Raw genomic sequence first — 26178 nt, 5'->3', positions numbered from 1 at the left:
CTGTTCCTTTGTCTGTTCCTACATTGCACTGCTTATGTCAGCTGGGAATCTCATGGTTTGCGTCATTTTCACCTACTTTGACGATAGGGAATCTCGAGTTTGAATGCAGAGCAGGGGCAAAAGCCTTTCCAGCTTCGAATGGAAGTTTCTCAGCAGTAATTGTCTATTGCTACTGGACAACAAAGCTGCAGAATGCTGACAAACTATTAGATTTTGCTTGCAACAAAAGTTTTATGGCACTGTCCTCAATGTCCCGTTAAATGTATGCAAGTCTAAGAAAGGAAACTTATCTTCTGGGCGACATTGCGACCGTGGCTGTGCAGATGCAGAAAATTATAAAGTTTTACTTGACTGAAAATGTGCTTTTGTTCAAGTCGTTCAAGCTAATAAAGGTTGAGTGTTGTAGCTCACCATTTCATTCCACTTACCTTCAATTTTATTTTACGGTGGGCATTGCAGTGATCTGGGAGCCTTCACAAAACCTGGTGATGCTGAACTCATGTGGGGTAATCATTTTTCCTCTTGATGAAGGAGACAAAAGCCTGAGGTATTTCTCACCCATTGTAAATCGTGCAGGTGACTGCACATGTGTTTAAGGCAGCTGTGTGTGCACTGCATGTAATGAACACTATCCTAATGTGTATAGTGAGGGTCATTATGGCTTCTTTCATACTAAGGCAGTGTCATAAGTGGGCTTATGTGTGTGTCGTGTCTGTGTGCAGCAGAAAGTGTATATTTATGCACAAAAAGTAGCCTACCCCTTCCTAGAGCCATATCTATTAAGCGAAATATAACTAGGCTCTCTCCAAATTGCAAGCATACAAGTAGAATAGCAGAGAAAGTGAACCATGGCAGTTTACTGTCGGTTATTAAGTATGCATGCAGTGGTTTTGAAACTAGAGTTGTGCTTGCTTTAATTGTTTGTGGTGCATCAGTGCACAGGAAGCGGTCAGTTCCCTGGGCACCTGGGCACCTTATGCTTAATTTGCTGAAAGGCAAGAACTATTAAGAGAGGGGATCCTGGGGCTTTCATACTTGAAAACCCAAGGACTTGAGCAAAGCATTGAGTGCTGCTGCTTATGCCTAATGTAAGGCCATTGCTCTTCAGGCTGTCATAGCTTTTGTTACATTGTTCGAGGGAGTGAGCCCCCAACTGGATGGTTGTCAAACTTCGCCACCACTTGCTTTTGCTCTGCGCTCTCCCTGCAAAGAACCGAATATCATTGTAATCAGGACACGAGCGGTCCCAGAAGACGTTAAAAGGTTTCCTCTTTTATGTGCCACTTCTGGCAACTCCTTCACTTCTTCACTTTTTCCCCACTTCTTCAGTCCCGTTTTTTTCACGCAGTTTTACTCGTTCGCTTAATATGAACCAACTAGCTTATCAGAGTGTAGTACCACAGGACCGGGTTAATTGGAGGAGTAGGGGAGAGGCCTTCGCCTTGCAATGTAGTGCCTGGCTCCTTCAGTTACGGGTGTTCCTGCAGCCCATGCCAGCTTGAGGCAGTTGCCATGAATGCCTTGTCATCTTCAGGATGGCGGTGCTTAGATGAAGCGATGGCACGTCAGACTGGGGACGCATTTGCAGAGAAAGCGGAGAGAACAGTTGTGGACAAGGAACCTGCATGGAGCGAGACTCACAATTTTTTGCTGTTTGTTTTTTACTGTCCTGAGTTCGCGGCTGTTTCCAATCCCCAAGGAATATATGAGAGTTCTTATTGATGTTTTGAAGCCCAACGCGGGCCTTGGGGTATGGCCACCTCAATCTCTTAATTTCGAGTGCTTTAAAAACACAAAAAAAAGTGAAAACGGGAGCCCGACTAGGCTAAGGCTGTCTAGGAAAAAGGCTACTGTACAGCTCCGGCTCTAAGACGGTGAGAAAGCATGCTTGGTGCCCTTTGGTACACATGCTACCTTGAAAAGGGGTGCTTACATTGTATGGAAACTTTCTTCCAAAAGTTAAGTTGAAAGATTGGGGGGGCTTAGATTTTCAAAAATAGAGTAGTTTGAACCGCACTGGAACAAGGCACGGCAAGCTGTAGTGTTTGCATGTGTAATCTGTATCTTGAACTTTAGGTGGTTAGCTGGGCAGTCCACAGTTAGATCTTCTCGAAAGTTGTAGATATGCTGTGAAAATAATTGTATAAGTCTTAGTGTATCTCCTGATTCACCACCACTGGAATGACTTGACTACTATCCTAAATTATGCTTGAGAGCTTTGGCTTTGTTTACGAGAAATGGGCTGCATATTGTGAAAAAAAGTTTCACATAAACCAATGAACAAGAGGAGGGTGCTTCCCTTGCTTTGACCTCCTCAGTGGCCACAATGGCTAGCTGTACTCTGGCTTGGGCTGTCAAGCTTTTCATTTCTTTTTGATGTCGATAGCGTGGTAAGCAGTGGGGTCACGTGTAATATGTGTACTAGCCAAGCTGGCTTATGCTGCATTAACGCCAGGGACAGTGTATGAAGATGCCATCTGAACTTTTGCACTTGTGGTAACATTTTCACAGTTGCCATCATGCAGTGTTGGGCTGCATGTACTGCTCAGTTTCGGCACAAATAAGAAAGGAGCTTGCCACTGGCAGATTCATTTTCGTGGCAAACGCAGAAATGTAGGAAAGGACTTGTGGGCTGGCTTCAGTCTTTGAAAGGTTCATAAGATGCCTGGTATAAGAAATCTGAGAGGTTGGTTGGTTTGTGGGGTTTAACGTTCCAAAGCGAAAATATGAGAGGTGTGTGAATGGACTCGAGCAAAAACCCAGATATGGCGTTGAAACTAAGCGCCCATCTACTGTATGATGTTGGTGCACATACGATCCTGAGGTGGTCGGAGTTACCCAGAGCCCTCCACTACAGCATTTCTCATACCCAGAGTTGCTGTGGGACATTAAATCTCATACCAAACCAGCGGACCAGGAGCCGACCTGCCATGAAGTGCAAGTGGCAACAGTACAGGTTGGATCTGTGCCTCCTGCTGATAGGTGTGGGCTAGCCATAGAGGCTGCAGGCTACTTACTGCATAGAGGATGCATTAAAGGAGTCATGACAGCTAACAACCGAGCATAAACTGGTATTGCATTTGAGCTCATTCCGTGCAGTAGATAGTTTTGAAAATAATTTTTATTATTAATGTCGGAATCAGCTTTCAGGTCTGGCAACCATTGGCTGCTGACGTCGCAAAGAGATCTCATCCCCATGTCGTCTGCTATTCGCTGCACTCTTGCATAGTGCTTGCATACACATTGTGGTTGGTGGTCACCGAGTTTTTTTTTTCTTCAGCAAAGCTATTTTATTCACATATTCTCTTTTCTTTGAGAAGCTTTCACTATAATATGCGACTTTAATGATTCTTGGACTTGTTTTGGGCTTCGTCTAGAGATTGCCGAGGAGGCCGAAATTGATGGGCTCATGCTGTATAATTTAGACATACAATCAGAAGCATATTATTCTTACGTTATGAGAGTTCGCTTGTTTTAGCAACAAACGCTCTTGCATATAAAAAGGCACTTGTCCAACGTTTCCTTCGGCCGTGTACATGTGCCGCAAAAGTGGGGAGGGGTTTGCGTTATATGTTCCTGATTGTTGAACTATTGCCATCTCTCTTTAAGTAAAAAAACTAAGATTAAATCTCAAACAAGCATACCTTGACGTGAGAGCATACCATTGAACGAAGCGGCACCTCTCTTACGCGCGTGTTAGTCAGACTTAATTATTTTTGGCTTGTAAAGCATTTTTGCAAAACTCTGCGTTCAGTCTGGCCACAGCCAGCGCACAAAAACGTGCCGCCACCACCGCTTCATTCCCGTCATTGCAAAACCCAACGCGATTCGATTGCTCTGCACTGCATGCCCGCACCGAACAAGATTCTCCCTTCCGCCGCCGTCTCCGTCTCGCTTTCCCCGCAGCCGCGCGCGCCACTGGGACCGATTCCTGAGCCTCACCTTGCGTTTTTCGAGTGCTTATCCAGCAAATGGCTCATGGGTTCTTTAACGTGAGCATACATCATTTAGTATTTATTGTGTGAACCCTAAACTCCCGCAGGAATGTGCCGATTTGCAGATTACGACTGTGCCCCCAGCGTGTTTGTTTACATAATTTTTGCAATGACTGGATGTATGCTGCTCGTTCACACGGCATAAAATGCAAGCTGAGCTAGCTATACCAAAACTATCCACTTCTTTTCGCACTGGTTGCACATTTATTTGTTCACAAATTACAACTGCACACCGACAGCTGCCGGCTGTGCTCGCTGGACAGGGTCACATATCGAAGCTTCCCGCTCAATGTGCACTCGCTTTGTGATGTAAGCAGTCGTCGATTTGGGGTCGCTACTGCCAGAACTACACTCAACGGCCACATGCAAACTCTAAAGCTTGTGAATGCGTCCTTCGTAATCGCCGGAACTCTAGAACCGAATTTCTGGCCAAGGTTATAGCTGATGGCAAGGGGGAACGTATAAAGTGTAGCTTCTTGTTTTCCTTTTTCTAACACAGTTAAGCTACAGACAAGTGCGGCTGTTCAGGCCATTCATTCATATCAGGTGTCAAGTTCTCGCTCGGCCTACGATCCGACCAAGACAGATCCGACGATCGTCCGCTGATCAGTTCGGTCGGTGTCGCGGGGCCGAAAACCTCACACTGCGGTTATTATTTATTTATGTATTACATACTGCAGACCCTTGGGTCCAAGCAGAGGGCATAGTTGAGTGTACAAAAAAGAGCAAAGAACAACTACAAAAAGTAATAAGAAATTATACAATATTAATCGCAATGCATAGCCATCTGTAAATTAGTGTTCCAATCTGATATTGTGCGAGGGAAAAAGGAAAACATAAACGTGTTAGTTCGAGCATAATAGGGTGTCAGTAAGTCAGGATAATGTCTCGTATAGCGTGTTGATGCAGGAGATATATAAGGGGACTGGTTTATTGCAAGCTTGTTATTTATCAGGAGAGAAAGGAATTCTAGCCTCAGCTGTTTTCTGCGGGATTCAAGTGTGGGAATAGAATTATCTGTCATTGTTTGAGAGGGTGAGTCAAATCTAGCGAATTTATTAAATGAAAACCGAACTGATTTTCTTTGTATTTTCTCAAGGTGCTTGATATCTGTCTTAGTGTGAGGATCCCATGCTATGCATGCATACTCTAACTTAGGTCTAATGAAAGAGATGTAGAGAGTAACTTTACGGAAGAGGGTGCATTTTTTAGTTTGTGTCTTAAGAATCAGTTTGCGGAAGGCAGAGGAGCAGATAGTGTTAATATGTACGTTCCAGGGCAGAGTAGAAGTTAAGGTAACGCCCAAGTATTTGTAGCTGTTAGTACTGCGCAGTGGTGAACCAAGGGAGTAAGAGAAAACAAGCAGGGCTTTCTTACGAGTAACACGGAGGAATACTGATTTGTCAGCGTTTATCAACATCCCCCATTCACTGCACCGATTTAATATGTTGCTTAAATCATTTTGAAGGACAATGTGATCATGTGGAGTTGTTACATCTTTATACAAAATACAATCATCAGCAAACAGTCTGATTTGAACACCTGGACTCACAACATTCACGATGTCATTAATATATATCAGGAATAACAGGGGACCCAGAACACTACCTTAGGGCACCCTTGACGTGACTGGAAGAATGGCCGAGCTGCATTCGCCAATTTTAATGTACTGCGTTCGTTTAGTGAGGTAAGCAACAATCCAGTGTACAAAAATGTCAGGTATGCCAATCATTCTTAGATTAAATATTAATTTGCCGTGTGGCACCTTATCAAACGCTTTGGTGAAATCTAAAAATATTACATCTATTTGTCCATTATTGTCGAGGCGACCATTGGCCGTGCTGGCGTTGTCGCCGGTGTAATGCGAAAGATCAGTGCGCCAATAAGCTAAAGAACCTATAACTGTGCAGCCCAGACTGTGACTGTGCCAATTATGCTGAAGAAAACATGCTTTACTCACTATCATTTTCGTGCAGTTAGATCTTCATCAAGCACTTCTGCATGAGGGACGATTACAGTGTCAACCGCCAACAAAAAAGAAAGACGCGTTCTTTGATATTGCAGACGACTCCCCGCCGCGTATACTCTGTGACGTCACACAAGCTCTCGGTGGGAGGAGCTTCCCGATTCCGATTTCTATCACGTTTTTTTTTGTAATATGCGCTGCGCTCTAGGCACTGAAACTTTGCGAGTAGAATCACAGACCTGTATATTCATAGAAGTATAAAACGGCAATACTTCGAACGCCCCTATCATCGCCCCTTTAAACGCAGCTTTTCGCTTTCTTTGCACATTATTAGGTGCTTTTTGTCTTGCAGTTGGTACTCATCAGTCATGACTAGAATAAAACCTCTAAGAAAAAAGATGTGCGTTCAAAATTACTAAATGTGAATTGTTACATATTCTATTCTATAGTCTATTCTATTCATAAAGCTCAGTGTATTGATGAAATCAGCTTTTATGTGACTGATCAGCCTTGAGAACAATTGGTGAAGTGCAATGTGCAAATCCTGTCAAAATAATCACAGCCTTATCTGGCATGAAGGTTTTTGTTTTGCAAGTACTGAATAGCTCTGTTGTTTGACTAAGAAAAAAACCTCTGCTGGCCCAGCCCATCAGGTTGGACCAATTTGTGATAAAAATTTGTTTTGCTTGTGCTGAAATGTTTTGTAGTCTGTTTTGTGAAATATCAATCTTTTTCTGGCCTAGTTGTTATTGACTTTTCGTGTTACTCTCGAGTATTTTATCCAGTAGTTTACATTTTATCTTAACCCTTTCGGCCCTTGTGGTGTCAATTATGCTGCAACACAAATGTTTCACTAGCGCATCTGGAACAGTTGAGAACTACTTATAATTACTGTGACAGTTCTTTCAGAATCCTTGTTCCTATCGGTATTACTATTGTTGCATTTGTTCCAATCTATCTGGTGTGAGAAAGAAGAAGATGCGACAGAGTAAACCATGACTAAAGAAGCAATAGTACAGCAAATTGATAAATTGACATCTCGTCAGTCATTTTTTTTACGCTGATATTTTTAAATCTCTTGCTATATACCTTTATAAGCTTGCATTCAGCTTTTGAATATGATTCAATGACCTCCAGCCATTTTTTGGACATGTGCAATTTTGATATCGGGGGTCAATGGTTGTCACGAGTCCATTGAGTGATGCCAGGGAATATTTCTAAAGGTTCTTCTGTTGCGTTTGGCACAGATATTTCTATGCTTATCTGTCTGTTTGCCTGCTGTCATCAATTATTATAAGTTGCTGTACTACGAAATGAAAAATTGAATTTGCTTTCGCAGAACACGAATGTTGGAATCGAGCCATGCATTATCAGTGGCATTATTAGTGAGCAGCAACCGGAGAAAATAAGAGTGCAAATAAATTCAACCTTGAATTTGACCTTTTATTGGCATTTTTACCGCTCTTCTTCCTGCGGACACCACTAGAGGGCACCGGGAAGCTAATGTGGCGTGTGGATTGCAGATAGTGCACGACTGCCCATGCAGCACCTGTGCGTGCCCTTGATGCTGGGAATAATACAGCATGCTTTGCTACTTGACAGCATGCTCACAAATCCGTTGTTGCCTTTTTGGCCAACAGATGGCAACGCTGCATTGGGTTATGGATGAAACAGAATTCTTTGTAGCCTGCGCAGAACTGAGGTTTGGTCGAAAAAACAAACTACAGAATGCAAAAGTAAATAAAAAAGCATTGAGCCTCCGACATTGTAAACATAATTTCATTCACCTTTTCGTTATGACTCGCGGTAACCACAACGGCTGCTTTCACATTTACACCCACTAAGCCCTGATGTCCGATTTTGGTGCCATGTTTCTTAATCCTGAAATACTTGCACTGCATTCAGTAAGTTTTTACTACGTGGTTAGGGGACCGTATAGATAAAAATAGCGACCAGGAAAAAAAATCTGGACAAAAAATATCCATGGCCAAAAGGATTAATTGCTATTAGTAGTGTCACTGTTTTTTGAGTGTGAAAGATTTTTTACTGTTATGTATGCTCTGAGTTTGGTACTGAAACAAGTAGAGAGACTGCAAATTGGCTTCTTCATATGGTTGCATTTGCTTACTAATTTCATGTTGTCCCTTCTGTGAACAATTGCTGCAGCTATTTCTTTTTACAGACTAGATTTGTGTTGTGAAATTTGTGTTTACCTTGCATTTTGACCTGGAGATGGGTGGCCAACATGCAGTGTACTTACCTTTGCAGGCCCTCCATTGAGGATGCTTATGCCAATATTGTGATTTACCACAACTGCCTGGTGAAGGCCACTATCGAATACCTAGAAAAGTTTAAGCAAAAGGACGTCTCCAAAGAGTAACTGGATGCAGCCTTGAGAGGCTCTTTTCATTGTAAAGTGTGTTTTTCTGTTTTCTTTAAACTTGCTGGCATCCAAGTCGGACAACTTGGCACTCAGTGCAATTTTTGTCTAGTCACTCGTTGGAATAAATGTTCATTTAGCCCTTTTGACTGTCTTTTTTCTGCGGTCCAATCATAGGGCTCACCACAGCTGCTTGCAGAGTGGCACTTGCATGTACCAGCTGGATGACAAGCATGAGGCACACTGTAGTGATGACAGTCGCTTCTCAGCTGTGGCACAGCATTGATAAAATTCAGCAGTTCTAATCTGCACAGATCTGATTTTTTTTTATTTGGATATGTGGAGGGAGCAGTAGGCTCAACTTTGCAGACCACCCAGTTACTATTTAACTTGAGATAAGGCAACCCCACCTTCATAACTAGTTTTTACTATCAACACACAAGTTCACCATCGTCAGCTGGACTGCACCCACTGCAGTTCAAAGGCATCTCATATCCTGCCATTTAACCCACTGTTGTGCCAGCTGTACCCAGTTACACTCTACACCTTTTCTTGGCAGTGAGAGCAAAGCTATGGGGGCGAAGCAACTGCAAAAATTGTATGCGCAGTTTGTCGGCTGGCCTCCATGAATTTTCGCCTGCTAAAGCTACTCAGCTGAAACGCATCAGCCCACTACACAGAATATAGTCCCTTCAGAAATTTCACAGATCATGCTCTGAAATATTGCAGAAACATTCACATTATTATTATAACAAGATTGTACTATACTACAAGCCATTAAGCGTTAAGATAGTGCATTTTAAAGTTGGTACACTGTCGTGCAAGTGCGTGCGCCATCTGGCAGGAACCTTGTGAAGTGTATTCTGGCTGCTTCTGCTGCATCTACCTGCAGGTTTCTGTACACTTTCACAATGCGCTTGCTTCAACAATGTACATAGTGTGGGATATTCATTAACTGCAAATTTACATTTGCTTGGGCCTTAAGTGGTGTAAAGAAACATTTCGTCGTCATTGGCAGCTCGAAAAGTATTTTAAGTAAAGGCAGAACTGAAACCGTAATTGAGTCCAGATAAGCCAGAACTACTTGGTGCAATAAAACCAGGACAAAAGCCCCGCCACTGCATGACCAAAAAAGCTGTTCAGGAGTAAGTTTTCATTGCAGCTTCATTTTTGTTTCTGCGGCCAGAGAAGAGCTCTTTTAACAGCTTACTTGTTGGAATCTAAGTTTTTTTTTTCTTTAACTAAGGCTCAGGCAGGCTTTGTTGCCATCGTCACTGACGAGGTGATGAATAAAAAACAATGAGCACCAAGTGGTTCTGACGCGCTCTTGTAATTAAGACTGACAGTGGTTAAAAAGCGTAGGTCTACACCTGCAGCTCCCATCCAGGTGCCCAAGCAACGAGATGTATCAGGTGCCGAAGTAGACCCGTCCCTCTAAATTGAAAGTGATCGCACATACTTGGGACGATGCATTTGAACTGTTTTCATCGCGATCACATAAGAACGACAAATCCAGCTGTGCAAGACACTCAACATACATATGACCGCATCAGTTCGTCTGTTTCATGCCTGCCTCTAGATTCATTCGACCTGCTCTAGACACTGCACTGCACTATTCCATTAGAGTTGTCTTGCAAGTCTGCAGTTACACAATAATACTTTCCTGTTCCATCCTGTCATTCTCATATGCATCCAGTGGCATCTACCAAAATAGGGGACCCAAGCATCGTAGGGTGGCGCTGCGGGCGCCAGTGAACAGCGCCCTCTCCGGCCAACGCCATGTAATCGGCCGGGCAGACTGAATAGCTTGCCTGTAGACTTTCTTGTCTTTGCAGTCTCTGCACGCGGGAGCAACTCGCTTTGCGCACGCTCGCGTTCTTTGTCGCCCGCGTTGAAAGCTGCTTGCGCGCGCGCGCGCCCTGACCGCAGTCTACTTGCTTTGGCGCGCTTGCATTTCCGTGCTGAAAGAAAGCTGTCTTGCGTGCGCGCTTCTGCTTCTATTTTTCAAACTCGCGCTTGGACGAAGTGGTGTTTGAAGCGAGTGTGCAGCAATGTACATGCTTCGATGTGGTTTAAGAAAATAGCCGACAGCGGTGGCTATTTACAGCACAAATGTCAAAAAGGGAGAGCTGTTATCAGCCATGTGTATTCTGTTGAGCAGATTATAGAAGATAAACTGTTATCGTGAAGGCTAAGTGTGTGTCCTAGGGCAGCGACCACATCGCGTACGACGTGGGATTTGAGGCAAGTATTTAATTTTTATTATACCCATTTCATTAAGGCCCAGATTGTAAGGCGCATGCAACCATTCGATGCGCTGTTTGTTTTAATTTCCGAAGAGCTTGCAGATGTAATCTAGTTGGTGCCTATGAACTTAAAGATACGTGGGTTCATTCGTATCTTGGTGCGCTTTTCGGTATATGCAGATATATTAATTTGGATGCCGATTGTCGTGCAATTGCATACTCAGAACATTTTATATGTTGCTTCCACCTGAATAGAATGTGCATTCACATGTATACAAAGAAACATCAACCCTTCTGCTGCAAACGAAATATATTCGCGCTTCAATTTTCGTGAATCGCATTCAGCTCCTAATAACTGGTCCCGCAATTGATCGAGTAATTTCAATTCCACAGAGTAAATGAGAGTTCTGGACAATATCTAGAAAAACAAATTTTTGCTGCGTGGTTATTCATTGTTCCTATAGCTTTTATATTGGTATATAACTGTTTTATTCAATCACTCGCCCCGCTGCAGTGGCTCACGCGTTAGGGACTGTTGATCATGGCGACGCGGGTTTGATCCCGGCCGCCGCTCGCTGTAGGGGAACTGCAAGGAGGTCTTTAGAAATATACGTTCCCGTTAAATAACCACGGAAGGGAGGGGGGGGGGGGGTGATATTTTTACAGGTCTCTAATACAGCGCCCCTCGTAGCCTTGTCGCATTGAGGTGTACGTTAAACACTACAAAACTAAACGAACATGTTCACTCAATTGTATCCTTGCTTACAGGTCATTTTATATATCCTGCCTTGGAGCTTCAGTATCTGCTTTCTAAAGAAGAAACAATTTGCGTCTGAGCATGAGTTGCGAGGCAACATATCCTTGTTCTCTTGTTAGTTTTGCTCCTTATGTTGTGGGTTCGAAATGAACCAAACGGCCCGTCTCTTATGTGACATGTTTCTTTGCAGCTAGCATGGACATGCCCTGAGAAGCGCCAGCTTGCGATTTCCTGTGCTAAGTGTACCTGCCAGGCAGGAATTCAGGGGCGCTGCAAGCATGTTGCTGCTGTGTGCTGTTTCATAAACTCCCACGAAGATGAGTCCTGCAGAAGCCAGGCACAAAAATGGGGCAAATCCAGTGGCAAAAATCCGAAGCCCTCTTTAGAGAGCACTGGGCCTTAACGAAATGGGTATAATAAAAATGAAATACTTGCCTCAAATCCCATGTCGTACACAATGTGGTCGCTGACCTGCGTCACACACTTCGCCTTCACGATAACATCTACAATTTGCTCAACAGAATGCACATGGCTGACTAACAGCTCTCCCTTTTTGAAGTTTGCGCTGCGAAAATAGCCACCATTGTCGGCTATTTTCTGAAAACCCTATCGATGCGTGTGCATTGCTGCACACTCGCTTTAAACACCACTTCGTCCAAGTGCGAGTTTGAAAAGTAGAAGCAGGAGCGCGCACGCACGCGCAAGACAGCTTTCTTTCACCACGGAAATGCAAGCGCACGCAAAGCGAGTAGACTGCGGTCAGAACGCGCGCACGTGCAAGCAGCTTTCAACAATGCGAGCGACAAAGAACGCAAGCTGCTTCCACATGCAGAAGCCGCAAAGACACGAAAGTCTACAGTCGAGCTGTTGCGTCAGCCAGCAACACAACAATACACTTCCCCACATTTCGAGCGTCGCGGAACCACTCCAGCCATGTTTTAAACTCAGCTGTGACACCTGTTTGCGTGCCTGCGAAGCCACGACGGCGGGGCGGCGCAAGCACTCACAAAGAGAGGTAACGCGAGCAGCACACAAAGCTGCCACAACACGTTCGGTCAAGCGCCGCATCAGCGCCGCGCCCAACCAACGCTTCAAAATTTTGATGCTTGCGGAGGAGCGCGCGCTGCAGTCGTGCAGCCAAACTTGAGGTTGGGTTCCATATACGTGATAAAAAGCATCCTTGCTTCTACTGCTTTCGCATTTCCTGAATAGTCCAAATTCCAGAGGTACTTTCGTCGCCACACAGGAATGTCTTCTCTCTCCACAAGTAAAGGGTTCCACTTGTGCTTCTGGAATGCAAACGCAATATTGTTTATGATCCTCTGCACTGTATGGACACTTCTGTTCATTCGACCTGCTCTCGACACTGCACTGCACTATTCCATTACAGTTGTGCGATTCTGCAGTTAAATAATAACCTCTTCCGTCCTTGCACTTTTATATTGGCCATGCAGGGACATCTCCCAAAATAAGTGGTAAGAAGCACCCTTGCTTCTGCTGTTTTTCATGTTGGGGTCGTTTATTATGTTGTTCCTTAGCTTTGCTGCAGTTGTCATTTCATTCTTCATGTAATACTGAAGCACTTTATGCCACATCGAAGCGAGAGCGAAGGTTACCATTGAAACCATGTCTTCCCGTTTTAACGCAAGCCCAGATGACTTCAGCCTACTGCTCTTTAGAGATATCAGAACACACAAGAGACGGCATGCTTGCTTTATCCAGTGAGCTCGCTGACTGGCTTATAGATGAGATGAAAAGCTAAGGCTGACTACACCGTACGCCAGCATACACATTGCACACCATCTCTTCTGCCTGCTTTGACAACCATCGTTTCTTCAATCTCACTTGGATTTTGGCAAAAGAAGAGGCATTGCTTCGGAAGTACACATGGAACAGAGCAGACACCATGTTCTTTCAAAGTGGTGGGTGTCTCAAAGACCCGAGATGGATGCAGTGAAGAGCAAGCACGGAGCAACGCCATGGTTGCATGCAGACTCAAAATGAAAAGTTATTTTCTCGCTTAAAATAAAAAGAACTCTGAAAAAAACTTTCAGAGATAAATGATGCTGAACGGTACTGTGCAAGTTAGTGTAATTTTTACTAAGACAACTTCATTGCACATAAGACAGCGGAATATGTCTCTGAAAGCTAATTTTCTCAAGAACTTTTTTTGCAGACTTATGCTGTTTGATTTTGAAGAAAGAGCTGAATTGACTACTATGAAAACATAAAGATTGATTAATTTCAAAATTTCATCTTTTTGCACCTTCTATGGCTTATATTTAACCAAAACAAAGTAGAGGTAATAATTTGGTGCATATAAAAGTGCAATGTTTTATATCTACGAAAGGAATAGTGTAGTGCATAAAATTTATTACAATTTTTTTTTGTGTGACTAGGTTTTGCTACTGCTTGTTAACTTAGATGGCGGCCACGGCCGAAAAAAATTCGTCAAAAGTAAGCTTGGATAATGTTCGTCATTGTAACAATAGATCTGGATTTTTTACAAAGAAATCAAAGGTGGTCGAGCGCACAGCCTGTATAAGTAAACATGGAATAATCCGAACACACTTCTTAGTTCATGGTTGGCATGAGCAGGGTGTGTGGGCAGGAGATCTGTACATGAGATAAATATAATTGAGTCTATTCTGGGTTTGTGTCATTATCGAAAGTGTCCAGATGTCGCTACCACTTCCATCTGTCGTTTCCACCAATCAGATGGCTCGAGGTCGGGGAGATTATGAATCCTAGTGATAACCACACCCATGAAAACACACTTGCTAAACTTTCTTCAGCGTACCCATTTCCGCTGGAAAACTATGTTTCTAGCTGGAAGGAGATAAGATTTCAGCTGATTTATTCCAGCAGGAAATTTTCCAGCTGGAGCTTGACTGCAGGTGTCAATGTTCCAGCTGGAAACTGCAACATTCCAACTGGACATGATTTCCGGTTCCATAATCCAGTAAGAAGTGAGTATTTTTTTCGCCTGCACAGACAGCAGGATCAGCAATGATATTGATAATTCATTGCAACGTGCACAGAATAGATACTAATGTAGTGATGGTGAGATGATAAGACAATGTAACTCAGTGGAAATTTACGTCAACATTGATGCTAATCATCACCATCAGATTGGAGTACTGATAAGATGGTAATAGTTATAGTGGTTGTTGATATGATAATGAGATAGGGTAGGTAAGACTGAAAGTAACAGTGGGAATTTAGTCCAACACTAAGGGTTATCATATGCATCATCTGATATCTAGATATCTAGTTATCCATAGGATTGACAGTTAATGATAGTGATTGCCAATCAACGATAAAGCAATGGCGTTAAGCAAATAAACGCAACAACGAGCTCATAACAAAAACTAGGCATGGAACTCGGTGCTTTCGCATTTGCGCACGTAAAGGTGGGTTCAGACGGGCGGACTGGAGCGCGGACGTCCGCGCGCGCCAGCGCGACCCACGCCCCACGTGACGCCGACGTCACAGCTCTGAGCGAAGGTGAGAGCTGTGACGTCGGTGAGCGAAGGTGAGTTGCTTTGGGACGTTAAACCCCACAAACCAACCAACCTTTTCAGCCCGCGCGGACTGAGATTGTTTTTGCTCTTTTTACTTTATCGTTGCTACGCCCGCGCTTTTCGTCTCTATTCAGTTCGAGCGGGGTATTGTTTGTTGTGCATGCGCTGCGTCGTCGGTTGCGTCGTTCGCTGTGTTCGCAGCAGTGCATCGTTTTTTGTGTCTGCTTGTGGGTGTGCCAGAGTTGTAGCTTTACTCGATTTCTAGTGCTGATTATGGGTGAAGTAGCGAAAAACGCTCAGTGATGAAGCGACAGTCACGTTTTTAGCGCTCGTAGAGAGCTGCCCACCGATATGGAATATTGAAGATGCTTGCAATAAATGAACGCTTTTTCGTTTCCTCGTCCTTTTCGTCGTTTTCGGCAGCGCGCGAACAGCGAGGGAGGAGGGTACACGCGGATGGTCCGCTGGCTTCGTGCGAATGCTCGACGGCCGGATAGACACGTGGACGCGTGGTCACGTGGCACCAGATCCGTGCTGACGCGCGCGGATCGTCCGCGCTCCGGTCCTTTCTGCTGAACCCACCTTAAGGAGACGAGTGCACCCCTGTAACTTTTTCTGCCCTATATGGTGCTCCCCAAGTATTCCTTGGGTGCCGCCATAGTACTCGCTGGACTGCATTTTGTGCAGAAAAACCGGTTCCGCTGTGGTTTCCAATGTTAGTAGTGGCTTCCACCGTGCTAGTGACAAGCACAAAATGCAGCCCAGCGAGTGGAAAGGGGAGCCCTCCACTGCTGCATCTCTTCTGTACAGAGGTGGGAAAATGCCCCCATTCTGGCCTTTCCTCCTTCTTCCTCACTTTTAAATTGGTGGCCCTTTGTCACCCTCATTAAAAAAAAAAAAAAAGCATTCTTGGCCCTCCCTCGCCGTTGCCCCCCTTTCGTCTGCCCTCATGTCCAGCAGTTAATATTCTAGTTATTTTTCATTATTTTCTATCTATGGCAATGTTATTAAGTCGAAGTAAGCACTAACTCTCTGCGTACGCTTTCGGCAGTGTCAAGCCGTGTGGATCATTTATTTATGCTTAGCAATCCGAACTTCTCAAAGCTAATTAATATTTATATAAAAAATTATGGCGGCTGCGTTTTCATGTAGCAAATCGCTGGCAAGAACCATCTTGTACCTGTTCCGACAGCTGCTGAGACGCCATCTAAAAGCTTGGTATCGGTCACGGCACCGCAGGTACCACCAACGATGTGCTCCGATCGGTTCCTCCAGGAACAAACAGAAAACGCGAAGTGAAACAAGTACCCGTACGTTGCACTTGTAATTTTCACGAACGCCGCCGCAGTGCTGCCTAAGGATATATGAAAGCAGAACGAGAAAGTGCCTAACAAGAGCAGTACAACGTGAAGAGGCCAGCATTTTGTGCGTAAGGCTTAATTATGTTTCTTGGAGAGTGTGCTTAAATCTAGGTTCGCGTATGAAAGGAAAGCAGCGCTTGGAACGTGAACGGAAAAGCAACACATGCGCCAACTAGCCCAAATGGGCACTCTGCATCAGTTGGCCTATGTTCACATATAGTGCTTTAGAATATATTAGAGCACATATAGTTCACACCGTATCTGCTTCACTTCGGACAGTACCTACATATGCAAAAGCCGGAAACCCGATTGCCTGCACTGTGAAGACAGGAGCCGCGAAAGTATGAAACTCGCCTCGATCCTGCATGACGTCATACACACTTCTCATTTGGACCGCGCATTTCCGGAAAATAGAGGATGCAGCTGCACTGGAAATTTCTTCGCGCACATTGTACAGGGACGCGTCCTTGAGCATGAAGAATGTGCAACAGCGCACCAAAGCTGTTTTCAACATAAGCGTCAACATCTTGAGTAGTCCGATCGAACTCTGCACATCAAACAAACTGAAGAGCTTGCACAGCCGTTCCTGATGTAAGCTTTTTTTTTTTTTTTTTTTGAGACTGGGCTAAGGAAGACCCAGCAGGAAAAAACGAACAGCTTTGCACGCCTGTATATCCTTCCGAGAGCAATGCTGCAACGTGCCCTCATGTGCACCCGGCACCTCAGGGAGATCCATAAGACCAGCCACAGCCACCGCTTGAGTCCGGCCCATGCGTGGTCTGCCCGCCGCGCGCTGCCCTGCTGTGGAGGGAGTTTAGCGTGTCTGCGCTTTGCCACAGGGATCAAAGCCCTGCACACATTTGCTTGCTTTGTGCTTTAGCTGTCACCTCCCATGCAGTGTGGCTTACTGCTCTTGTGCCGAGTCAGTCTTCAAACGAAGCCCCGTCTGCCAAAGCTCTCGGGCTTGCAGGCTGAGGCGCGCCCCGGCTACCAATGTTCTGGTTACAGCCTTCTAGAGCACTACCCCGCCGATTGGAACATCTTTCCGGCCTAGTACGAGTAGTGGCTTTGATCACTTCCTTTTAATCTTGTTTAGCAACACACACATGGTGTATGTGTGATTTTCACAAGGCAAAAAAAGGACCGGACACTCTCTGAAAGCAGGCATCTCGCTGCTCATTTCGCTGCCTCACACGAGAAGCAAACGACCGCTTCCGCAACAGCACGGGGAATCCGCGGAAGAGAGGAGGTTTCTTTCCTTCCACAGAAATGGCTAAGCAGAATCAGTGTTAAAAAAGCAGTACTGTCATAATACCAACCTGCCAAGGGGCCATGACAGCAAATTTTGAGCTAAATTTATTGCGTTTCACTCAACATACATTAAATTGCAAATCCTCGAAATTCGAACTCATTCGGTGTAGTAGATAATTTTAAAATGAATTTTTATTATTAATGGTCAGAAAAAACTTTCTGGTCTGGCAACCATTAGCCGTCACGTCACAACGAGATTTCATTTCCATGCCATCTGCTATTCGCGGTGTCGGCTGCGCTCTTGCATGCATGCCGTGGATGGTGGTCATTGAGAGCTTTTCTCCCTTCAAAAATATTTTACTGGCATATTTTTCTTTGACAAGCCTTCCCTACAATATGCGACCTTAGTGATCGTCGGACTTGTTTTGGGCTTCCTCTATACTTGGTTTCACAAGGTGTTTTGCAGCACTGCGAAAGGCAGAGGCACCCCGGTCCAATCAGGATCACGCGCTCTACAATAGGCAGTTGTAGAGTGGGGGTGACAGTAGAAGCACAATTCTCTATTATAGTGCGCAGGGCCGAGATGCACTTAGGAACACAATTGCAAGGGCTGCTTTGCCTTTCTCAGTGCTGCAAATATCTTGTGAGACGAAGTGTAGAGATTGTCGAGGAGGCCGAAATCGATGGCCCCAGCTGAATTATTTAAGCATATCATATATATCAGAAGCATACTTATTATGTTATGAGTTAGCATATTTAGCAAAAAACGCTCCCGCTTGCGCATGTCCAACGTTTCCTACCGCCGTGTGCGCGGCGAAAGGGTTCGCATTGTGTTGCTGATTGCTGAAAATGGTGGTGGTGGTAGTGGTTATTTTTCTTAAATAATCAAAAAGAAGGAAAAGAGTATTGCCAGCCGCGGCAACTGCTAAAAAACTGAAGCACTTGAGCGGCGACCGGCGGGAAAGAAAAGGGGATAGGGAGAGGATAGCGAGGGGAGCAATAGGAAGAAAGGACAAGGGGAGCTTTGTACATTATTTACAAAGTACGAACGTTCAACGAGTTCGCGTCGATCGCACGCAAGTGTCCGAGCACTGTCCACAAAAGCCCGTCGCTCTTGATTCAAAACTAAAAGGAAATCCCAAACAAGCATACTTTGATGCGAGAGCATACCTTGTGACAATAAAGAAGCAGCCAAAACTTTTGAACGAAGCGGTACCCCTTGACTTGGTGTTATATGCGCGTGCTAGTCAAATTGAATTATTTTCGGCTGGTAAAGCTTATTTTTTTTTTGAAGCGGAAGCTTCACTACTGGTGTCAGACTTAAGAAGTGCTTGAGATTAAGCTAGTTGGAACATCTCACAGATGCTGCGCTGCTTAGTTTTACACGGAAAAGGGAACTGGACAAACGCTGAGGTTAAGCGCAATCTACCAACTGAAGTTTTATTTCTTAGAAAAGGAGAAAGGAAACACAAGCACGCGACGTAGTCTGAGGATCGTGAATACACATATATCATAACAGTGCACTGTAACAGCAAGAACAACTAAGGAATGAAACCATCAAAATGTGAAAAACACCTTATCTAAGACCGGGATGAAATCGCACTCAACCCCCCCCCCCGCGCATCTAACAGACACGCGCGGGTGACCTCAAGCAAGTCTTTTGTCTCTTCTCAAAATATCTATTTCCCGGCGGGAAAGAGCTACGGAAGGAGCGCTAACGTAATCGCCTTCTTTGCCAGAAACCATCCGAAAGGCCTCAATTACCTCACGCTTTTTCTTTTCTGTTGCCCGCGCCAAAATAACCGTGTTCTGGAAATATGGGCTGCACTCGTGTTTCAGGCAATGGTTCGCCAAGCTTTCTGCACCCTGCAGGGAACGAAATTTCTTGCTGTGCTCCAAAAGCCTTTCATTCAGGCATCGCCCAGTTTGCCCCACGTAGCACTTGCCGCAAGAGAGGGGAATTTTGTAAACCACCCCCTTAGAGCATGGAACAAAAGGCGAAACATTCTTGACGCCGCACGCACTTTTCTCATCTGCAGATTCTTCCTAGTTAACTTTGAAACCAGGATGCCTACCTTCTTGAAAGCCTGAAAGCCTACCTTCAGTCACTTTTTGTCGAGTTTGAGGGTATGGTTCTCTCCCAAAAGGATGGAATTTGCATAGGCTAATTGCGCCCATATTGAGTGATTTGTACTTCGCCAGAGGCAACCGCAAGTGGCATCCGAAGCTGAGTTGGGTGTTACAGGATCATTTAGGTATGTCGACGATTTCCTCATTTGCCTGCCATATGATTTGTGCTCGGAGACCAGAACTGAAGATATCTTATCACTATTCCCACGTGCACATCATGGGCTCCAATTCACGTCAGAATGCCCCTCAGATTCCCAACTACAATTTCTGGATATCAGTCTGGTGTTCTCAAGCGACCACACGTGTTGGTTTTATAAAACGAGAGGAGATAAGGGCATACTTCCTTTGCATCCGGGCACACCAAGCTTGTAAAAAGAGGCATCGCGCTGTCCTGCGGGAAGCAGGCCCTCACTAAGTCATGTGACCATAAAATGGAAGATAGCTTGCTTATCCAAATGGGCCGGCTTGGGTCTTCTGGATACCCTTTAAGGATTCTAACTGGCGTTGCTGAAACTTGCCTAAGGAACTTAAGAATACACCAAGAGCTTTCGCCTCCGAAGCAAAGTGATGGAAACAAGCCTTTCGCGGTCCTTCCTTATATATGTGCACGGCATTTCGCACCGACTGAAGAAGATTGGGCAGAGGTTTGATGTGAAGGTTGTTTTTTCACCTCCTTTAAAGTTTAAAGGGATCTGCAAAAAAGTTAACCAGGAAGAATCTGCAGATTAGAAAAGTGCGTGCGGCGTCAAGCATGTTTCGCCTTTTGTTCCATGCTCTAAGGGGGTGGTTTACAAAATTCCCCTCTCTTGCGGCAAGTGCTACGTGGGGCGATGCCTGAATGAAAGGCTTTTGGAGCACAGCAGGAAATGTCGTTCCCTGCAGGGTGCAGAAAACTTGGCGAACCATTGCCTGAAACACGAGTGCAGCCCATATTTCCAGAACACGGTTATTTTGGCGCGGGCAACAGAAAAGAAAAAGCGTGAGGTAATTGAGGCCTTTCGGATGGTTTCTGGCAAAGAAGCCGATTACGTTAGCGCTCCTTCCGTAGCTCTTTCCCGCCGGGAAATAGATATTTTGAGAAGAGACAAAAGACTTGCATGAGGTCACCCGCGCGTGTCTGTTAGATGCGCGGGAGGGGTGGGGAGGTGAGTGTGATTTCATCCCGGGCTTAGATAAGGTGTTTATTTTTCACATTTTCATGGTTTCATTCCTTACTTGTTCTTGCTGTTACAGTGCACTGTTATGACTTATATGTATTCACGATCCTCAGATTACGTCGTGTGCTTGTGTTTCCTTTTTCCTTTTCTAACAAATAAAACTTCAGTTGGTAGATTGTGCTTAATCTCAGCGTTTGTCCAGTTCCTTTGTCCGTGTAAAACCAAGCAGCGCAGCATTTGTGAGATGGTGTCAGACCGCAGCTTCGCGTGGCTCCACATAGCCTAGTTCTGCGCATGCGCGTGACGCCACAGCCAAGGCCTGCTGCGCAGCCCCCTTGCCAAGCTCTGCTGGCGTTGCCTAGGAATTAGTCTCCACCGGGAATCGAACCTCCATCCCTTGGATTTCTAGCCAAGCGCTTTACCGCTGTGCCACGCCCAAACGCTCTTCAAATTCCGCTTGTCTACCGTGAGGATGATGGCGGGATTCCGCGAGGGACAGATACTGCGATTGGCGCGCAATTGGAAAGTACCATAATTAAGTCATTCTATTATGGTGACATCAAGGATGTGACGTTACGCAACCGGAAGTACAGCTGAAAAAGGGCATAGGAAGGGATTGGCGCGTAATTTGGAAGTACCAAAGACTAAAATGGATAAACAAGAAGTGAATTAATGTGATGTGGAGGATGTGACGACACGCAACCGAAAGTAGAGCCGAAAAAAAGCATAGGAAGGGACTGGCATGCAGTTTAAAAGTACCAAAGACTAAAACGGGTAAACAAGAAGTATATATATTGTAAGGTAACGCGAAGGTCGGGCTTGGCGGATCAGGTTTTATTGGAGACCTAAAGCCCTGCTCGCACACTAGCGAACCACACTCCGCGATGACGATGGATATCTTCAAGAGAGAGCAGGATGAAGATGAAGCAGCACGTTCACCCGTATGAAAGATGAAGCGCCACACAGTGCTCATACTATTTCGCCGCGCAGTTGAAGCGGCCAGCCTGGCTGCAATAAGTCCGCAGCATTGCGCCTAATAAAAACCTTCATGCATGACACGTAGACAACTGCAGTGCCACGGTAACGACTTTCCGAAGGAGGGTGCGCAGGGGAGACGCGATAGTTGACCGGGGAGGTTTTTGCAAGAACTGAGTAAGGACCAATGTAACGGCGCTGGAACTTGTCATACAGGCCAGGAGTGCGTAATGGTGTCCAAAGTAACACTTCGTCGCCGGGACGGAACAAAACTTGATGGTAGGTTGCATCATAGCGGCACTTGCGGTCTTCCTGGCTACCTTCAGTGTTGATGCGAGCAAGCCGGCAAGATCTGGCCACTCGAGAAATGAACTGGTCAGGATGAGGGACTGGCATGTGTAGAAATGAAAGAGGCATCAAGAAGGGTAGCGGGAGAACGGCCGTAAACAAGGAAAAACGGGGTGTAACCTGTGGTCCACTGTACAGCCGTATATTAGGCGAACATAACAAAAGAAAGTATGAAGTCCGAGTTTCGGTGGTCCTGGTCGACATACATAGACAGCATGTCCGAAAGCGTGCGGTGAAACCGCTCAGTCAACCCATTGGTACGCGGGTGATACCTGGAGGTCTATTTGGGATGTGTGGTTGAGGCCTCAAGAACTTCGGCTACAATCGCCGACAGAAATGTCCGACCACGGTCACTGAGAAGCACTTGAGGGGCCCCATGGCGCATTACGAAGGATTCCAAAAAGAAGGTAGCGACCTCAGGTGCTGAGCCATTAGGCAGGGCAGCGGTCTCAGCATAGCGTGTTAGGTGGTTGACGGAGGTGACGATCCAACGATTACCTCGTGCGAACAATGGAAGTGGCCCGTATAAGTTTATGCCAACAACGGCGAAAGGAGTAGCAGGACAAGGTAGTGGCTGTAGTAGGCCAGCAGGAGAAGTCGGCCGTTTGCGGCGCTGGCATGGCAGACAAGAGGCGACGTATTTTGCCACGCTTGAGGCGAGGCCTGGCCAGAAGAAACGGGTTTTCATGTGGTGGTAAGTTTTATGAAAACCTAAATGACCGGCTGTAGCATCATCGTGGAGAACCGCCAGGATATGGGTGCGAAGCGCTCTTGGGATAACGGGAGAGCAATAAGTATAACGGGAGAGCAAGCCGTTGTCAAGTTTGAACTTTTGGAGTTTGCTGCACATCCTAGCGGTAGGAGGGTGAGAAGCACCGGTAAGAAGGTCGATTAGGGAACGGCAGTAGGGGTCTGCTCGCTGGTGTGAAATAATGGCGTAGCGATCTGGAGGAGCGGCAGGAGTAGCACTGGCGATGTTTGGAGCTCTGGACGACATTGGGACGTCGAAGGTGTACGCAGGAAGGCGCGAAGAAACGCTAGGTGGTGATTCTGGAAGCGGCCAACGGGAAAGAGCATCGGCATCTCGATGCTTGCGACCCGATTGTATGTAACATCGAAGGTGTATTCCTGCAAACGCAGAATCCAATGGTCCAGGCATCCAGGCAAATTTTTGAGGGTTGATAACCAACACAGAGCGTGATAATAGGTAACGATCGTGAAATGGCGGCCGTAGAGGTAGGGGCGGAATTTGAACTGCTCAAACGATGGCGAGGCACTCTTGCTCCGTGATGGTGTAGCGTTCCGCTGGTGTAAGAGTTCGACTGGCAAACGCAATTACCTTTTCCCGAGAAGCGGTATCACGTTGCAGAAGTACGGCGCCGATACCGAGGCTGCTGGCATCGGTGTGGAGAATGGAGGCAGCAGTGTCGTCGAAGTGAGCGAGAACAGGGTCCGACGTGAGGGCATTCTTCAGGGTTTGAAAAGCTTTTTCGCATTCTTCGGACCAATTGAAAGTAGTACGGTCGGTAAGAAGGCGGTGTAGCGGTGCAGCAATGACAGCGAAATTGCGAATGAAACGGTGAAAGTATGAAGATAGGCCAAGGAAACTGCGTAGATCCTTAGTCCGCTGAGGGCGTGCAAAGTTCAAAACTGCAGCAAGGTTGTGAGGGTCGGGTCGAATGCCATCGCGGCTGACGAGGTGGCCCAAGATCTTGATTTCTTTGTTGGCGAAATTACACTTTTTTGTGTTCAGCTGGAGACCGGCGGATGCCAGGCACGTTAATACATTTGATCAAGGTGTCATAAATGATCAGAAAAATTCTCAGAGATGATAACTATGTCGTCCAGGTAGCTTAAGTAGGTTTTCCACTTAAATCCTCTAAGAACAGTGTCGATCATACGCTCAAACGTAGCGGGGGCATTACAAAGTCCAAAAGGCATGACATTTAATTCGTAAAGCCCATCGGGAGTAGCGAACGCGGTTTTTTCTTTGTTGGCTTCGTGCATCGGAGAATCTGCCAGTAAGGGGAAGGCAAATCCAAAGTGGAGAAATATTCGGCGCCCTGAAGACAGTCGAGGGAGTCGTCAATTCGTGGCATAGAGTAAACATCTTTGCGAGTGACTTTGTTAAGTGCGCGGTAATCAACACAAAACGCACGGACCCATCCTTTTTTTTACCAAGACGACTGGAGATGATCAGGGGCTAGCTGAGGGCCGAATAATGTTGTCGAAGCATATCATTCACATTATATTTTATGCTTTTATGCTCTGATAAGGAAACACGGTAAGGGCGGCGGCTAACAATAGAAGTACCTTCTGTAATGATGCGGTGCTGTGCAGCAGAAGTTCGGCCCAAGGTCGGAGAAGTGATATCAAAGGAGGCTTGGTGTTTTCGAAGTAATTCCTGCAAAGCTTGGCGGTGAGTCGCAGGAAGGTCAGGATTGATGGTGCCAAAGAGAACACAGAGAGAAGCATCGAAAGAAGCTGCTGGTGAGGAAGAGGGGGCGGTAAGGGTGGTGAGGGACACCGGGTGAATGTCCAGGGCACAAGGAAAGGGTTCTGGGGAAGTGTTCAAAGCAGCGACAAGCACTGTGCCGTGCTCAAACCAAACAAAACTTGGCGGTAACGCGATTCCATGGGTTAGGTGGCGATCAGAAGGCACGAATTAGCACATCCCCGTTACCAATGTCAAAAGAAGTAAGCGCGACAAGTTGTTCGCATCCAGGGGGCAACACTGAGTCAATAGCGGCAAGCAGGCGATGACGGGGCTCGGGAGGTTCAGAAGACGGATCGCTCTCGTTCATGTAAATTATCCTGTCACGACACGAAATGCTGGCTGATGCGGCAGAGAGAAAATCCCCGCCTAAAATAATTGATCAAAAGCACAGATTGTTGGGCGAGTTGGTGCATTGCAGACACGTTCTAGCGCATATAAAGTATCATAAATAAAGTATCAGTTGAAAGTTAGCGCTCGTGTTGTCTACATCTCTCTCGTCCATGTTTATACGCGCTAGAACGTGTCTAAAATAATTGGGTGAGCGCACGGTGACACCATGGCAAATTGTACATGGTGACATACGCCGTCTACAAAAACTCGCACAGTACACTTAGCAGAAGGCCGAATGATTGCACCATTAGCTCCAGGGAGTTCAGGTCCATCGTAAGGCGTTTCCACTTTTCGCACAAGTCAATGTGTATCACAGAAACAGCGGCGCCCGTGTCAACCAAAGCCTCGACAGGTAAACCTTCAACCCAAACTAAAATCATATTGGAGGGATGTTCCGGAAGATTTTTCGGATAGCCGAAGAGTGCAGTTTTTCTTCCTAAAACTGCAGTGGTCAGTTTTACGATAGGAGGGGGTCGTCAGAGAAACTTGGCGGAGCGGCGAGGTTAAGCGGCGAAAAGGGGAAGGAGAACGGCGTCTTGAAGGCCTGTAACCACCAGGCCGAGCGAGACTGTCTGGCGGGGGTGATGAACGTCGGGGAAAATCAGGGAATGAATGGTGGTTAGAGCCGGAGAAGCGAGGAGGGTAATCTGCTTCAAATGAGTCGTAGCCGCGGCGTTCATTTTGAAGCCTACGACGACAGAAACAGGAAATATGGCCTCGGTACCCGCAGTAATAACAAAAAGGGCAGGCTGGGCGCCAGGTGGGGTGTCGGCGCCGCGGCAGGTGGTGCCAATGCGGTGACATGAGCAGTGGTAGGCGCCGGCGGCATAGGCGCTCCAATGCTGGCGGCAATGAAGTGACCTGGGCATACATTGGCACATGACAGGTGGCAGGAGCGACCGGTGTTGGGTAGGGAAGAAGTCGTTGAGGCCAGCTCTTCTTTGACAATGCTACGCAGGCCGGCACTTGAAGGATGTGGCTCAGATGCAGGGCGGCACAAATTACTTTGAGCCGAGAGCTCTTCAGGAATTAATCCGCGAATAAGTGCACGGAGTTCAGAGTCGGCAGTGAAACCAAAGGAAGTATAGGATCAGGCTGCAGGCGTATTGACTGTAGTTCGTCAAGGCGTTGACAAGTCGATATGATGGCGTTGATGATGGCAGTGTTCTGCACGGCCAGGGCGTTAAAGGCGAGTGGCCCA

The 26178-nt window shown here is 46.0% G+C and overlaps 1 protein-coding gene across 2 annotated transcripts in view; it reads left to right on the top strand.

Annotated features, from left to right (window-relative positions):
• The window catches only part of LOC146183174 (uncharacterized), a 124251-nt gene extending 115764 nt beyond the window's left edge, over positions 1–8487 (top strand). The window contains exons 7-8 of one of the 2 annotated variants that reach the window (XM_084608697.1): positions 460–547; positions 8230–8487. In XM_084608697.1, coding sequence (XP_084464823.1) covers positions 460–526 — 67 coding nt within the window. In that variant the 3' untranslated portion in view covers positions 527–547; positions 8230–8487. The remainder of the gene's footprint in view (positions 1–459; positions 548–8229) is intronic. The other variant, XM_084608696.1, reaches the window with a different exon arrangement.
• The last annotated feature ends 17691 nt before the right edge of the window (positions 8488–26178 follow it).

Source organism: Amblyomma maculatum, chromosome 7, assembly GCF_055883805.1.
Source record: "Amblyomma maculatum isolate TAMU_Amacu chromosome 7, ASM5588380v1, whole genome shotgun sequence".
Classification (NCBI taxonomy): domain Eukaryota; kingdom Metazoa; phylum Arthropoda; class Arachnida; order Ixodida; family Ixodidae; genus Amblyomma; species Amblyomma maculatum.
This window is presented reverse-complemented; position numbering and strand designations above follow the sequence as displayed.